At 35.2% G+C, this 15,000-nt stretch overlaps 2 protein-coding genes across 2 annotated transcripts in view; one reads left to right on the top strand and one right to left on the bottom strand.

The window, feature by feature from the left end:
• The window catches only part of LOC109708008 (glutaredoxin-like), a 1,274-nt gene extending 233 nt beyond the window's left edge, over nt 1-1,041 (bottom strand). The window contains exons 1-4 of the mRNA XM_020229564.1: nt 887-1,041; nt 468-556; nt 122-220; nt 1-35 (exon numbers count right to left, since the gene is read on the bottom strand). The exon at nt 1-35 is cut by the window's left edge and continues 233 nt beyond it. Of these exons, the coding sequence (XP_020085153.1) occupies nt 1-35; nt 122-220; nt 468-556; nt 887-1,002 (339 nt within the window). The 5' untranslated portion in view covers nt 1,003-1,041. The remainder of the gene's footprint in view (nt 36-121; nt 221-467; nt 557-886) is intronic.
• The window catches only part of LOC109707825 (COBRA-like protein 7), a 6,226-nt gene continuing 2,418 nt past the window's right edge, over nt 11,193-15,000 (top strand). The window contains exons 1-6 of the mRNA XM_020229354.1: nt 11,193-11,268; nt 11,409-11,485; nt 12,439-12,889; nt 12,964-13,156; nt 13,199-13,479; nt 13,631-13,863. Of these exons, the coding sequence (XP_020084943.1) occupies nt 11,193-11,268; nt 11,409-11,485; nt 12,439-12,889; nt 12,964-13,156; nt 13,199-13,479; nt 13,631-13,863 (1,311 nt within the window). The remainder of the gene's footprint in view (nt 11,269-11,408; nt 11,486-12,438; nt 12,890-12,963; nt 13,157-13,198; nt 13,480-13,630; nt 13,864-15,000) is intronic.

Here is a 15,000-nt window from a genome sequence, read left to right as displayed (position 1 = left end):
TACCAGTTTCCCTTCTCTGTGCCTCGACATCACAACTACATCATCATATATAGTTACGAAATAATAATTATAAGAAAGAGCAGATGAAAGAAACATACATATATAGATGCGCAAAACTTACAGTTGTGACCGCCGACGTGCTTTCCGCTGATAAAAACGTTCGGAATTGTGCTCTGTCCGGTCCACTTCATCAGCGCCAAGTATATATCTGACCCATCACCTTCACTCGAAAGAATATATTACGTACCATCAGAAACTAACAAAAATTAAGAATTAATCCTTCCTTTCAGGTATCAGAAGAGTAGATAAGTTGTCTAAACTCTCAGTAAAAATATTAGACAAAGGTTGTTTCCAACGCTAATGAAATATGATTCAAAGAATTCAATTAAAAAGAGAAAAAGAAAAGAAAATTACATTGTCGAAAAAAGAAAAAGGACAAATATATGAAGTTGGTAATATACACTCACTTTCCTCATCCAGCTCAATCGCCTTAAAAGTCGCCCCCAGCTTCATTAGCAACTGTTTAACCCGTCGACAGAAGGGACAGTACGTGCTGCTGCACGAACAAAATTTAAAAGTTAAAAAGTGAGGAGAAGAAGAAGAAGAAGAAGAAGAAGAAGAAGAAGAAACTATCACACAGATGGAAGGAGCATTAATTCTCAGCGTCTCGGCAGTTGCAAAAGGCTAGGATGCCTACTAAGACACCAATTCAATTTGCAGCATTTTGCCCGAGCAAGGAGCCTGACGAGGCTCGAAGAACTCGGAACCTGCTACCTCTTTTTGATACCATACTAAACCATATGAAGCAACAGTTGTTGTTCTCCGCAACTTTTCAGAGAGAATTAATGGTGTTTTTGAAGAAGAGGAGGAGGAGGAGGATGAGGACCTGAAGACGACGACGGCGGAGGAAGCGACGATGTCCTTGGCCTTGGGGAGCGCCACCTCCAGCCGAGCTCTCCTCTCCTCCGTCGACAAACAAAAATATGACCACCATCCTCCCATCTCTCTCTCTCTCTCTCTCTCTCTCTCTCTCTCTCTCTAGTCACTTGGCCGGGCCAACAAAATGCCCAGCTGCCGGCCATATATATAATATGAGCCATCAATTTTGACAATAGTAACTGACCGTTCCTGACTCAAGTGGTAAAAGACTCGATGATTGGTACCTGAGATTTCAAGTTCGAAATCTAGTTGATTCACATTTTCAGTTAAATTTATTTAAAAAATAAAAAATAAAACGTGTCAATCGCTTTCAAAGAAAAAACTTTGACAACAGTAACGCTGGAACAATGGGCACACATATTTTTCCCCTATATTCAAGCCAAAAAGACAAAGACATCTAGCATAATTCCAATGACTTAATGGCAATAGTAATGCAGGAGTATGCACGCACATGTTCCCTTTGCCTCACGCAAAAACAGAAAAAGACTTTTCCTATCACACCAATGACTTCGACAATAGTAATGATAACAGTAATGCAGAGAGATTATGCAGAGATTTTATTTACCCTTAGCTCAAGCAGAAAAGAAAGAAGACTTCTCCTATCACAACAATGACTTTGATAATAGTAACGCAACAAGATTATGTGCACACATTTTATATTGGAAATCGAATGGATCGTTCGTCATACATTACCAACAAAGATGCATAAAAAGTAGCAAAAATACCAAACGGTACAAAAAATAAATACAGAAAGAAAAAATCAAGATTTATTTGGTTCGGTAATTATCTACATCCACGAAAAGAGCGAGAGAAATATATTCTACTATATGAAGAAACAAAAATACGAGCTTACATCTTATGTTTTCTTCAAATAAAAATCAAGAACTTTATAGTGAATCCCACATTTCTCTTATTCCAATAAAAATTTCAAAAAAACATCGGAAAAAATTTTTCGTAAAATCCAAAAGATCAAATTAGAGAAGCATAAAAAATTTTGACCAAAATTCTTTATGCTGTTGTTTCGATCAATCCTAACTGCTCAGGTAATTGGTTGAGAATCCACGCTGCACTGCCAGACTTCAATCCATCGCATGCAAGCTGTCGTGCGCCTTCTTCTTTTGCTGCTGCCTTACGTCACCAAGGCTTAGACGCTAATTAATCAAGCCTAATTATCGGATCCCCCACTAGTTGCATATATGCTATACCAACATATACAAGGCCAAATCCTATTCCCAATTCAAGTCAAACTTTGACTTGAATTAGAAGTAATGCATAGAAAACTGACAGAGTCTAATTCACTTCCAACTAGAATTTGGAATTCACCAATAGAAATCCTCATGACATCCTCTCTATTATTCCATAGATCCGGCACATGGACCAAACTAATAAAAAAGAAAGCATAATCTCTAACATTCTCCATCTTGATTTCTTTTTTACTTCATTACTCTCTCTCATCTTATTGTCTTATCTTCCTGAGTCATCTCGATCAGTCATTAGCAGTCATGCAAATTAGCTAAGTTTAGGCAGTTTCTAAACTTATCCGTTGTTACCGACTTTGTCATGATGTTAGCTACATTATCCTTCGTGGAAGTCGTTATATGCTGAATTTCTCTATTATCCCCATTAGTAAGCTCCCGTAATTTATGATACTTGATGTCTATATGCTTCGTCCTTCCATGATAAACAAGATTCCCGGTGAGTCATAAAGCACTCTTTTAACTATCACAATCGATAATAACTTTATCCTATATGATCCCGAATTCACCAACCAAGCCTCTAAGCCAGACTTCTTCCTTAGCCACTTCAATTTCTGCCATATACTCCGCTTCAATAGTTGACAAGGCTACAGCGTGCTGCAACATAGACTTCCAACTGACAGGTCCGTCGCCTAGTAGAAAGATGTAACCCATAATCGACCTACGCTTGCCCAATTCACCCATAATCGACCTATGTCTCTGCTAATCACCTTCTTCTTCGCGATAGGGTCCCACAGCTTATATCCTTTAACCCCCATATCGTACCTAAGAAATATGCAGATTTTGGCTTCGAATTTAATTTTGTGTGCTGATTTTCCTGAATATGGATATAAGCAGGACAACCAAAGGGTCGTAAGGAGGAATAATCTGCAACTTTACCTGTCCATACTTCCTCTGATGTTTAAGTTCGATTACTATCACAAGAGATCAATTTATAATATAGCATGTCATATTTACTGCTTGAACTCCTTTGTCAAATCTGCACATAACCTCATGGATCGGACACGTTTTAGAAGTGTCCGATTCATTCTTTTGTCTATCCCATTCTGTTGCACAGTACCTGAAACCGTGTAGTGACGTACAACACCTTTATCCTTAATTTCTTGAACTCACGAGAAGTGAACTCTCCACTATTGTCCGTTCCAAGAACCTTGATCTGCTTTCCAATTTGTTTCTCCGCTTCATTCTTCTAATGTTTGAACTTTATAAATGCCTCAGACTTTTCCTCTATGAAGAAGACCCAAACCTTACGAGAGAAATCATCGATAAACGTAATAAAATACCGCACACCACCTTTCGAAGTAATCGGAGCCGGTTCCCACACGTCTGCATAGATGTACTGAAGTATACCTTTACTTTTATGACTAGAGGTCCTGAAACTCAATCTTTTCTTTTTTTTCAAATAAATAATATTTGCAGAAATTAAGTTTAGAAAATTTAATACCTTTGAGTACTCCCATTTTATACAGTTCCAAACATCTCTCTTTCACTCGCATAGGCTAGTCTCATGTGCCAGAGCTCCGTATCATCAGTATCATGATCTTCCAAGGATGTTACTGCAACGCCTCCAATCACCGACTCACCGATTAGCCTGTACAGATTCCTTTTCTTCTTCCCTTCATGATGACCATGGCACCCTTTTTTTTCTTGATCACTCCACATGAAATGCTAATAGAACAGCCAACAGAGTCAAGAGTACCAAGTGATATAAGTTCAACCTGAGATCCGGAATGTGTCTCACATCAATTAACGTCCTCACTACACTATCGAACATTTTTTTTTTTTACTATTCCAATACCTATTCCAATACCGACCATCTTGCAGCTAGGGCGATTACCAATCGTAACACTACTGCTTTCGCAAAACTTACAAATATCAAATAAAGATCTGTCTGGAGACGTGTGATAAGAATAATTAGAATCCAATATCCAGTCACTGAGAGATTCTGAATTTGTTGTAATCGTCAAGACATCTTGACCGGAATTGCTGGCTAATCTTCCTCCTTTCACGTTTTTTTTATGTGGTCCTCTTTCTTATAGAAGTAACACTTCACCTTTTTCGATTTTGATTTGGAACGAGATCTTCCTCTACTTGCATCACGTTCGCTTGATCGTCCCCTTTCTCCACCTGTATCATTTACGATGAAACTTGCACTGTTTTTTTCGGTATTCGCTTGCAACTTGATCTCCTCAGATAGAAGGGTAGATGTAACATCTTCCATCTTTAGAGTTTGCTTTCCATACAGTATGATGGTCATCAAATAATTGTAGGATGACCGAAGTGATGTAAGAAAATTTAATGCCTTATCGTCTTCGTCAACCTTGACATTAATACTAAGCAAATCTGTAATAATTTTATTAAAGGTGTTCAAGTGTTCTGTTATTGCCGTATCTTCCTTCATACGTAGCCCATATAATTTTTTGCTTTAAGTACAACACGTTCGAGAAGCTTTTTGTCATATACAGCTTTTCTAGCTTGTTCCACATGCCAACTGTAGTTTCTTCATTCATGACGTTGTACATCACCTTATCTGCCAGGCAAAATACAATTATATTTACCGCCCACAGATCAATCTCCTTTCAGTCTTCATCGCTCATTATTTTGCATAGTACAGACCGTCACATCAGCTATAACAAACAATTCCCTATAGCTAGAGCATTTTCTGTAGTAATAAAAAAGTTAAGGCCCTGTTTCATATTTTTGCATTTTTATATTTATATTAAACACCAATTCTATACTGCAGGAAGTGCTTGCAGTGAATAGATTTAAGAGTTTGTTTGGCATGAAGAAACATAATCTTGGTAGGAATGCGTCTTTGTTTTCTCTTGTTTAAATTTTTTTGAAAAAAGATGATGCCTTTTCACATGCAATTATGTTGCGTTGCAAGCTAGCCGAATGATAACAAGAGTAGAGAATTCGATCTGTTTCACTTATCCAATGATGTATAATATTCATTTATACAAACAAAATAAATGGCGGCAGCACCAAAGAAGGCAAATACTTGTGATCTTTGAGTTTAATAATCAGATTTTACTTTTTTATCTCTCTGTTCCTTTTAACAACAGTAGTACTAGCATCTTGGATCCATCTAGGACTTGATATGAGATCATGCACCAAAGAAAGCGAAAAAGACCGGAAACAGAATCTGTAAATAGGAGGTTCGCAAAAGAGAGAGAGAGATGTTATCTTGTCTTGGTGATTATTTACACGTCTTGTTTACGTGGAATACATGTAGGTTTTAAATACAGCAGCTGCTCTTCTTGTGCGCGGTCATGTGAGCAGTTTAGCTGAAGGTGTGGCGCTTGCGCAAGAGACACACCAAACCGGAAAAGCCATAGCGACGCTACAAATCTTGGATGGAGCTCTCGAATGTAAGTACACTATCCATCTCAAGTTGCCTCCTTGCTGAATTGATTTGTTGAGTTTCCAAGTCTCGCAACCTCCGCTCTCGCTTGTGAATATGGCTTGTGAATACAAGGTGCGGAGACTCATAGAATAAGGGACTCTGTGGGGTTAATGTTAGATAAGAAGAGGATTTGGAAGTCACGACATAACGGTATCAGGAACCGGAAGGCCCTGTTGTTTCTTTGATTTAATTTCTTTCTTTGATCCGAGTCTCGTGAAACATTTCCGCACAGCTGCAAAAGAACTCTCTAAAATGCCTGCCCAAATTAATGTGTCTAACTGTTTATATTCTGGAGGGTCCACCCGAGTTGGAATCTGTACGTGTGTTTTAAACTGTTGCAACTCCGAGCCTACCCTTTTCTTTCCATCCCTCCGGAAGCATGTTACCGAACTCTTTAGTAACAGGCTTAACATGTTAATGCAATTTCCTCACTCGTATTATCCCATCGTATATTTTTTTTGCTTTAAGCCATAAACCTGCAACTGCTGCTTTCAGAAGCAGAAGCAGAAGCCTTGACCAAACATTCGCAAAGAAGTACATAAAAGGAGAGAGAGACTGATGAGCTTTTGCTGAGACAGATGGTCGATAAGAAATGTGAATGCTTGCTCGAGTACATCCGATAATTGATGTCTTATGCAGACATCTATTTGTGGACGTACGGTAACCACAAACAAGAACGCCGGAGATCGATCCAATTGGGGTATTCAACACTACCACTAACTGCTGTACAATATAGAAAGTATTGGAAAGTGTTGGAGCTTCATTCCTGCATTCATGTCACCTCACNAACATGTCCTTGATTAAAAAAAAGTCAAATAACAAAGCCGACAAGTCGTAAAGGGTTAGATTAAATTAGATTTAATTTAGGTTGAACTTCATTTTTTCAATTTTTCAAGTACAACTAACATCGAAAAAAGTTCAATAAGCCAAAAAGGTAGATTTTAATTGAAAAAAAAGTCAACATGCACATCGATGAAAATATAGATACGAAGAGAAAATTGAGCCATCTAAAATAGAAAAAAATTTAAAATGCAACAGTCATATTACTGATATAATGTTTCCAACTAATCATTTGCTCCTCTCGAACTCACCCATTCTATCATAATTTTTTTACAAAATATTTGTATTATATTTTTATTTCAGAAGAAAAGATGTGATTGGCTTGTATATAGATAATATGAAATGGCTGCTACAACAGTATCGCATCAATATCCAAAAAATAGAATTGGACTGTAAGGCTAAATTATAACAATTACGAAATTTTAATTAAGGAATTAAAAATTTGTAAAATTTTGAGAATCAAAACTTCACCCAGCTCATAGTTTGGGGGCAAAAAGTATAATTTAGCCTTTGCTATTTCATCAATGCGACAATTTAAATTTTAGGTTTAAATTGAAAGTAACATTACTGGGAATCCAAGAGAATGCCAATTAGGAACCACTTTATCAAATAGTGTCACAAAATATCGAAAGAGGAAAATAAATTTTATTATTATTATTATTTTTTATTGGTGGAAAAGATTAAGCATCCTCAAAATTAATTTCTCATCTTTGATTGTAGTTTACTGTGGAGTAAGGCCATGTTTGTTTTCCCCGAATCAAAGAGACCAGTTACTGTGGTTTTTGGACATACATTCTTTTTTTTATTATTATTATTATTATTTTTTTGAGAGATAGGTAGCACGCTATCCGCTTCATTTATTTCATTTAGAAATAAACTTAGTTAGAAATGTGAATCAACTAGGATTCGAACTTGGGTCTCGAGTACCAACCACCAAACCCTTTTCTGACCTAACTCTAGTGAGTATGCTAGTTTTGTCGTTATATCACGTTATTATACCTCAATCTTCTTAAATCCATCATTTTCATAGGATCGATTTTAAACAGTCGAGCCACATCGCTTAGATAAATAACTCAGAATTTTTGAATCATCGAATTTCACACAAATATAGAAACATTTGACCCAACGTACCCAAGCCCACAAGGCCCGGAAATATGACATATATTTATAGATCTATTCAAACCAAAATATTTAGCTTGCAAGTATAAATGGTTTCAATAATAAACATTGATCTTTATGGACTGTACATTAGCGCAGTTGGCTAAGAGTTTGATGGTTGGTACCTGAGATTCAAGTTTGATGCATAATTGCTTTCACATCTCTAACTGAGTTTATTCTTTTTTTTAAAAAAATAAACGTAGCAGATAACTTAGAGCAATGCTTTTATACACCAAAAAGATCTCGGCCCTCAAATTTTTTTATAATGAATGGTAGAGCTGTCTTTTAGTTAAGAGGATGACTGGCTTTTGTTGCCTTAGGTACCAGTCACCCTCTTATCAAGGGCAAACTATTTCCTCGTATGTAAAATTAGTATGAAGGGTTTTTTTGTAAATTTATATTTTTATTCTCATAGTATGAAGGGTTTTTTTGTAAAATTACTATTCATTTAAACATAAATTTTTTCGTTCTGAAAATTAAAATTAAATTTGAATTTAATATACATAATTATAAAGTTTAAGCTCAAATTAAATTTTAAATTCAATTTTATAAAGATTTATTACTTATCAAATTAGCACTATCTAATTTGGTAAGTAACAAAATTAAATAAGGAAACAAATAAATTTGGTAATTAGCTTGTATTTGTTTTCTCATATTACTCAACTATTATGCAAAAGTCAATCTCGCCCTTAAAATATGAACGGCTAGATTTAATTTAGCCAGTGTATTGAAGCATTCCTCGATAACTTATTACCTTTCTCTAGCTGTTGTGGTATTAAGCGCGCGGGCACACACTTCCCCTTTCATTTTATAGCAGTTAAGAGAAACATTCGTTTAATCAGCTACTCACATGGCCATGTCCTTCATTTATCTCTTCCTTTCCAAAAATGGAAAAAAAATTTGTATTTTTGAGAGAGAGAGAATAACTATATCTATCTATACCTAAATATTATTATTATTATTATTATTATTATACACATTATTTATCATAGAGTTTGCCACGTAATAATTCCTCCTTCACCCTTCTGCCCACTCCCTAATGCGTCGTCTTTCCATACATTATCTTTAATAGAGTTTGCCACGTGGTAATTCCTACTTCACCCTCCTTCCCACTCTCTAATACTTCATTTTTTCACTTTTCATTTCCACACGATACTTCATCTTCCCATCTGCCTACTTTCTAATTAATATATTCACATAATTCATTATCAACTAAATAAATCGCTANGAAATTATAATAGCTAAAATTAAATTCAGATTTATAATTTAAAGTTAATTTTCAAACATAGAATCGTTTAGTTTAAATAGTTAACAAAATTTATTTTTTAACTATAATATAAACTAAATCTAAATTTAAAATTTAATTTTAATCAATATTTTTGAACTTTAATGCTGTTTTTACTATCTAATAAACAATTTGAATTTAATTTTAAAAATAGAAGCCTTTAATTTAAATAAATAACAAAAGTTATGTTTATAAATACAGCATAATTTACATTTTAAAATAAGTTAATATATTTGAAATTTCGTGTCATTTTAATATCAAATTAACAATTTGAATTGAAATATACTATTCATTTAAACATAATTTTTTTCGTTCTGAAAAGTAAAATTAAAATTAAAATTAAATTTGAATTTAATATACACAATTATAAAGTTTAAGCTCAAATTGAATTTTAAATTCAATTTTATAAAGGTTTATGACTTATCAAATTAGCACTATCTAATTTGGTAAGTAACAAAATTAAATAAGGAAACAAATAAATTTGGTAATTAGTTTGTATTTGTTTTCCTATATTACTCAACTACTATGCAAAAGTCAATCTCGCCCTTAAAATATGAACGACTAGATTTAATTTAGCTAGTGTATTGAAGCATTTCTTGATAACTTATTACCTTTCTCTAGCTGTTGTGGCATTAAGCGCGCAGTCACACACTTCCCCTTTCATTTTATAGCAGTTAAGAGAAACATTCGTTTAATCAGCTACTCACATGGCCATGTCCTTCATTTATCTCTTCCTTTCCAAAAATGGAAAAAAAAATGTATTTTTGAGAGAGAGAGAGAGAATAACTATATCTATCTATACCTAAATATTATTATTATTATTATTATTATTATTATACACATTATTTATCATAGAGTTTGCCACGTAACAATTCCTCCTTCACCCTCCTTCCCACTCCCTAATGCGTCGTCTTTTCATACATTATTTTTAATAGAGTTTGCCACGTGGTAATTCCTACTTCACCCTCCTTCCCACTCTCTAATATTTCATTTTCCCACTTTTCATTTCCACCTGATGCTTCGTCTTCCCATCCGCCTACTTTCTAATTAATATATTCACATAATTCATTATCAACTAAATAAATCACTATTACAAAAAAAATAGTAAAATAAGATTTTTCATATTCTTTTTTCTCACTTTTTTTTCTTTTTTTTTTGACGTAACTAAAGAGAAGCTCGACATCAACAATAGCGGTGGAGGCAATGTGGAGAACAAGATTCGTCTCTCTGATGTCGGCAGCGTGATCAAAGTGCGTCTAGAGTAATAACTCTATTATTATTTCTTTCATTATTATTATGTATAATTTATTTGCTGAAATTATAAATTTTGCTACATTTATACATATTTGTTTCGTATTTTCTATTTATATTTATTAACGTCTCATTGCAAGTCAAAAAATTTTAAAATTTTTACTTTGTCAATCTTCTGTCTTCTATAGCATCAATCCGCCGTAATACGCGGGTAGTGATGTCAATGGGTCGGGTTTGGGTCGGGTTTTCAATAACCATAACTCGAACCCGAAAACCAATTTGAAACCTGAACACGAGCCGGACGGGTTTTAAAAATTCATACCCATATCAGACCCTGACCCAAAACTCGAAACCTGAACCCGAACCCGAAATAATGATTTCTCTTTACCATATTTCAAAATATATTATAGTAAAATCAAAAAATTTTAAAACACAATCAAATAATAGACCTGACCTATTAGGGTTTGAATTTTGGAAAATAAAGTGACTATCGTATATTGCTGGATGAAGATCCAATGGATAAAAATTATTAGATATTTTATATATATATATATATAAAATTTATTCAGATTCGGATTCGGGTTCAAGCTCGGGTCGGATAAATACAAAATTCATATCCATATTCATATCCATCGAGTTTTTATTAATTTTCTATACCCATAACCAAATCTATATCCATTTAGGTCGGATAAACTCATTCTATTCGGATTCGGATTCAGATAATATTTCAGGTATCCATACCGATTGACATTCCTATGCGCAAGTGATTTTCCTAGTATATATAAATGTATAGAACTTAGTGTAGACTCTAGAGTGAGTAGTGGGGAGAACCTGGTTGGCTTTCCAAAGAGATGGGTGCTACTTTGAGCAATACGTAGCCCCGGAAATGATAACCCCATTCAATGTCACTAGCTATTTATTCTTTATTGCATTTTTAATGCATGCATTTCCTTTTATGAAAATTAAACGCTTGCACCACCCCCTCTCCATTTTATACATACAACACCCCCCCACACCCCTGTTTCTCTTTCTCTCCCTCTCTGAGAAATATACACCCATGGAGTTTAGAAGCTGTAGCATCATCCACATGTTGGAATCATGCTTTCTCCTCTTAATTATTTTCCAGTTCGCAGGTACATTTTCTTACACTTCCCTTTTTATATTTATAATAGATGGAAATATATCGGTGGTACTTGGAATTAATTTTTGGCTTAGTTTGGCTTCTTTTTTTTTTTTTTCCCTTCTTTTTTCATGTATGTTGATTGATTTTCAGAGGGATATGATCCTGTGGATCCCAATGGGAACATCACCATCAACTGGGATTTCCAAACTATTACTGATGTTTACACGGTACGTTATATACAACATAAACCATCTCTCTTTTCACAAATGAGACTTGTACTCAGGGATTTATAGAGGATGATTAATTTTATTTTTTGCTTTCAAATTGTACGATTATCCGGTCTCGATCATGTTTAGTGAGAATAAAAATATTAGTTTTATCCGTGTCCAAGATAACCTGAGGAAGTACACTGTTGGTTTGAATTCTTCACATAATTTTATGGTAGAAAATAAAAATCTGAATTTATTTTTCATGGAAAGATTCAAAATACAGCCCACGGTAATTAAGTCGGATAAATTTTCTTGACATTTTGGGCAGAACAAATATTTCTTGTCGTAGTCATCTGAAGTTCTCAGGTGCAATTTCTGTATAGGAGATTTAACATTTTTGCTACCTTTTTCTTTCTTTTTCTGAAATTAGAGTTTGTCACAAGTCCAATTATTCTACGAATTCTATAAATTTCTATGTTTATTCACCTTATGACCTCAAGTAGGGTTCATGTGGTTGGTGTGAGAAAAATTCATATTCTTTTACTCTTTTTCTCCATACTTGTGAAAGTTTTCCTTTTCGAATAAATTCCATTTTTGGATACCTATGTCATGGCAGTGGTTAGGGAGATTCTTTGTGCACTTTTTTTTTATAATCATTTTGAGGAGAACTGTCTTCTTTTTTCTTTTTTTTTTTAACTTTTGGGTGAGTGAAAGAGAATAGGAATTTGTGAGAAAAAACAAAATGCGTACGGAGATTCCGGTAAACTAGTTTAATGATTTCTACAAACTCGTAATTTATCAGTAATCTTAGTGAGTTCAGTTCATCATGACTTGGTACAATTTGTACTAAATATGTTCAATTTGAGTTACACCTTTCGTAGTTTCTAGTTTCTATAACCATTTGATGCTTACCTACAAATACTGGGGACTTGATTTCATTTTACTATCGCACTTTTCGTAAAATTGCTCAGGTCATGGTAAGAATATACAATTTCCAGCTCTATCGGCACGTCGAGCCGCCCGGTTGGAGGCTAAGCTGGGCGTGGGCCGGCGACGAAGTTATCTGGGCCATGACCGGCGCGGAAACCACTGAGCAGGGTAGCTGCTCAAGATTCAGGGGAGAAACTATCCCACATTGCTGCGAGAAGAGCCCAGTTATTGTGGATTTGCCCCCCGGAACTCCTTACAATATGCAAGTAGCCAATTGTTGCCGAGGAGGAGTGCTTTCGTCGACCACGCAGGACCCGATCAAGTACGCGTCAGCGTTCCAGATGGTCGTGGGGAATGCGAATGCCAGGAATTCGACGGTCGAAAAGCCGTCGAATTTCAGTATCGGAGTTCCGGGTTACACGTGCAGCGACGCTGTCGATGTTGCGCCGAGCAAGTTCCGGCACGATAACCGAAGAACTACACAAGCTCTAAGTGAGTGAGCTCGCATTGCGATTTGCTCAGGTGCATAAAATGTAGTAGCTAAAGCTGAATCAATTTTTCTGCAGAGACATGGCAAATTACTTGCTCCTACTCCCAGTTCAGGGAATCAGATCACCCAAGCTGCTGTGTTTCTCTCTCTACATTCTACAACAACACCATTGTCTCCTGCCCTCACTGCAGCTGCGGTTGTCAATCGCCGATCACGGCACCGCAATGCGTCAGGCAATCTCCATTTCCACTCAACTCGCTCTTTTCTCCGTTATTCAGCATACGCATCAGCTCATACTCATCTAAATATAGGGAGAATGAGCAACCTAACTTCTTGCATCTACTAAACGGCGACGATGGCTCGACGACACTCCCTGTCGTGATGTGCACTCAGCATATGTGCCCGATTCGCGTACACTGGCACCTGAAATTGAACTACAGGGAGTACTGGAGGGTTAAGGTGACGATCACGAACTTCAGCGTGCGCCAGAATTACAGCAATTGGAACTTGGTGATTCAGCATCCGAACCTTCGAAGCCTGACGCAAGTATTCAGCTTCAACTACCGGCCTCTTATTCAATACGGCGATACAAGTGAGTGTTTCGCAAACTTCAGCATGCTTTTCGTCGAAAGAAGTTACAGAACATCCGAACAACTGATATTATATCATGTCAAGTGTCACAATTTTCGTGTCACATATTTTCTGAACCTTGTTACAGATGCACATGTGTTACTCTTTTCCAGATGATACTGGGATGTTCTGGGGGATACAGTACTACAATGATATGCTACTCGAGTCCGGCGAAAACGGGAACGTGCAAACTGAGATGCTGCTGCAGAAGGATCCCGCGGAATTCACATTCAAAGGAGGATGGGCTTTTCCTAGGAGGATATACTTCAACGGCCACGAGTGCGTCATGCCGCCGCCCGATACGTACCCTATTCTACCCAGCGGTTGCTCCGATGCCCGTCGTTTCGTTCGTCGATACTTTGGTATGTCTTCGCTGCTGCTGTTTTTCGCATTGCTGTAGTTATAGATTGTTTTGGTGTTATACATTTCCCTTTCAGCTGAGACTAATGAAAAGAGGAAGAGGTTTGTGATATATTACAGAATACTTTTTTTCTTTTTTTTTTCTGTAATTTGGTAACGAGAGTACCTACAAAATTTACACATCAACAACTAATTAATCTCAAGTTTGATCCAATAGTGTGTCGTTTCAAGACCAAGCCAAGTTACAAAGGAAACAAATCCTTGGGGTTTTTTTTTTCTTTTTTTTCCGTATTTATAATCTCATTTTGTTTTTTGTTTTTTGTTATTTATTTTAAAAGTTACATGCTGGAGTTGTGCTCAAAATCCACCAGAATTTGACTGCAACGTTGATTGCCAAACAAATACTACTGTGCCCAATTGTAGATAAGAGTAATTTTTTTTGATAATATTATTTTATTATCTAAGTTTATTTTCATATAAAATTATTATCATCCACCTATAATCATAGTAAGGTACCCTACAGCTAAAATATATATAGGTGTTTGGTGAGTAGTAGCTGGAGATCACTATAAATAGCTTTAGAATCATCTCAATTAAACAAAATTGAATAGTGCAACCCCTAATAAATATATGAGAAATACTTCTATACACCGGCCAATTTAAATCCGACCATTCAATTTTTGAGGTTAAGATTGACTTTTACACAATGGTAACCTGCTCAACAGGTTACCAATCAATTATAAAAATAATATTTGAAAGTATGCATTAGGTAATTACCAAATTTGATAATATCCAACAAATCTTCATTTCCTAATTTAATTTTGTTACTTACCAACTTAGATAATGGCTAATTTCATAAGTGATAAATCTTCATAAATTCGAATTTAAAATTTAACTTGAGTTTAAACTTTGTATTTATAATTGTATAAATTAAATTTAAATTTTAGAAAGAAAAATTTATATTTAAACGAGTAAACATTTCAATTCAAATTATCAATTCAATATTAAACTAACATGAAAGTTCAAAAATTAATGTTACTATCTTTAAAATTGTAATTTAAGTTATAGTGTATTTATAAACTTTTATTATTTATTTAAATAAAAGATTTCTACATTTTAAAGT

This window comes from Ananas comosus, linkage group 3, assembly GCF_001540865.1.
Source record: "Ananas comosus cultivar F153 linkage group 3, ASM154086v1, whole genome shotgun sequence".
Lineage (NCBI taxonomy): Eukaryota > Viridiplantae > Streptophyta > Magnoliopsida > Poales > Bromeliaceae > Ananas > Ananas comosus.
The sequence above is the reverse complement of the archived record's forward strand: the minus strand, read 5'-3'. Positions and strand labels throughout refer to the sequence as shown.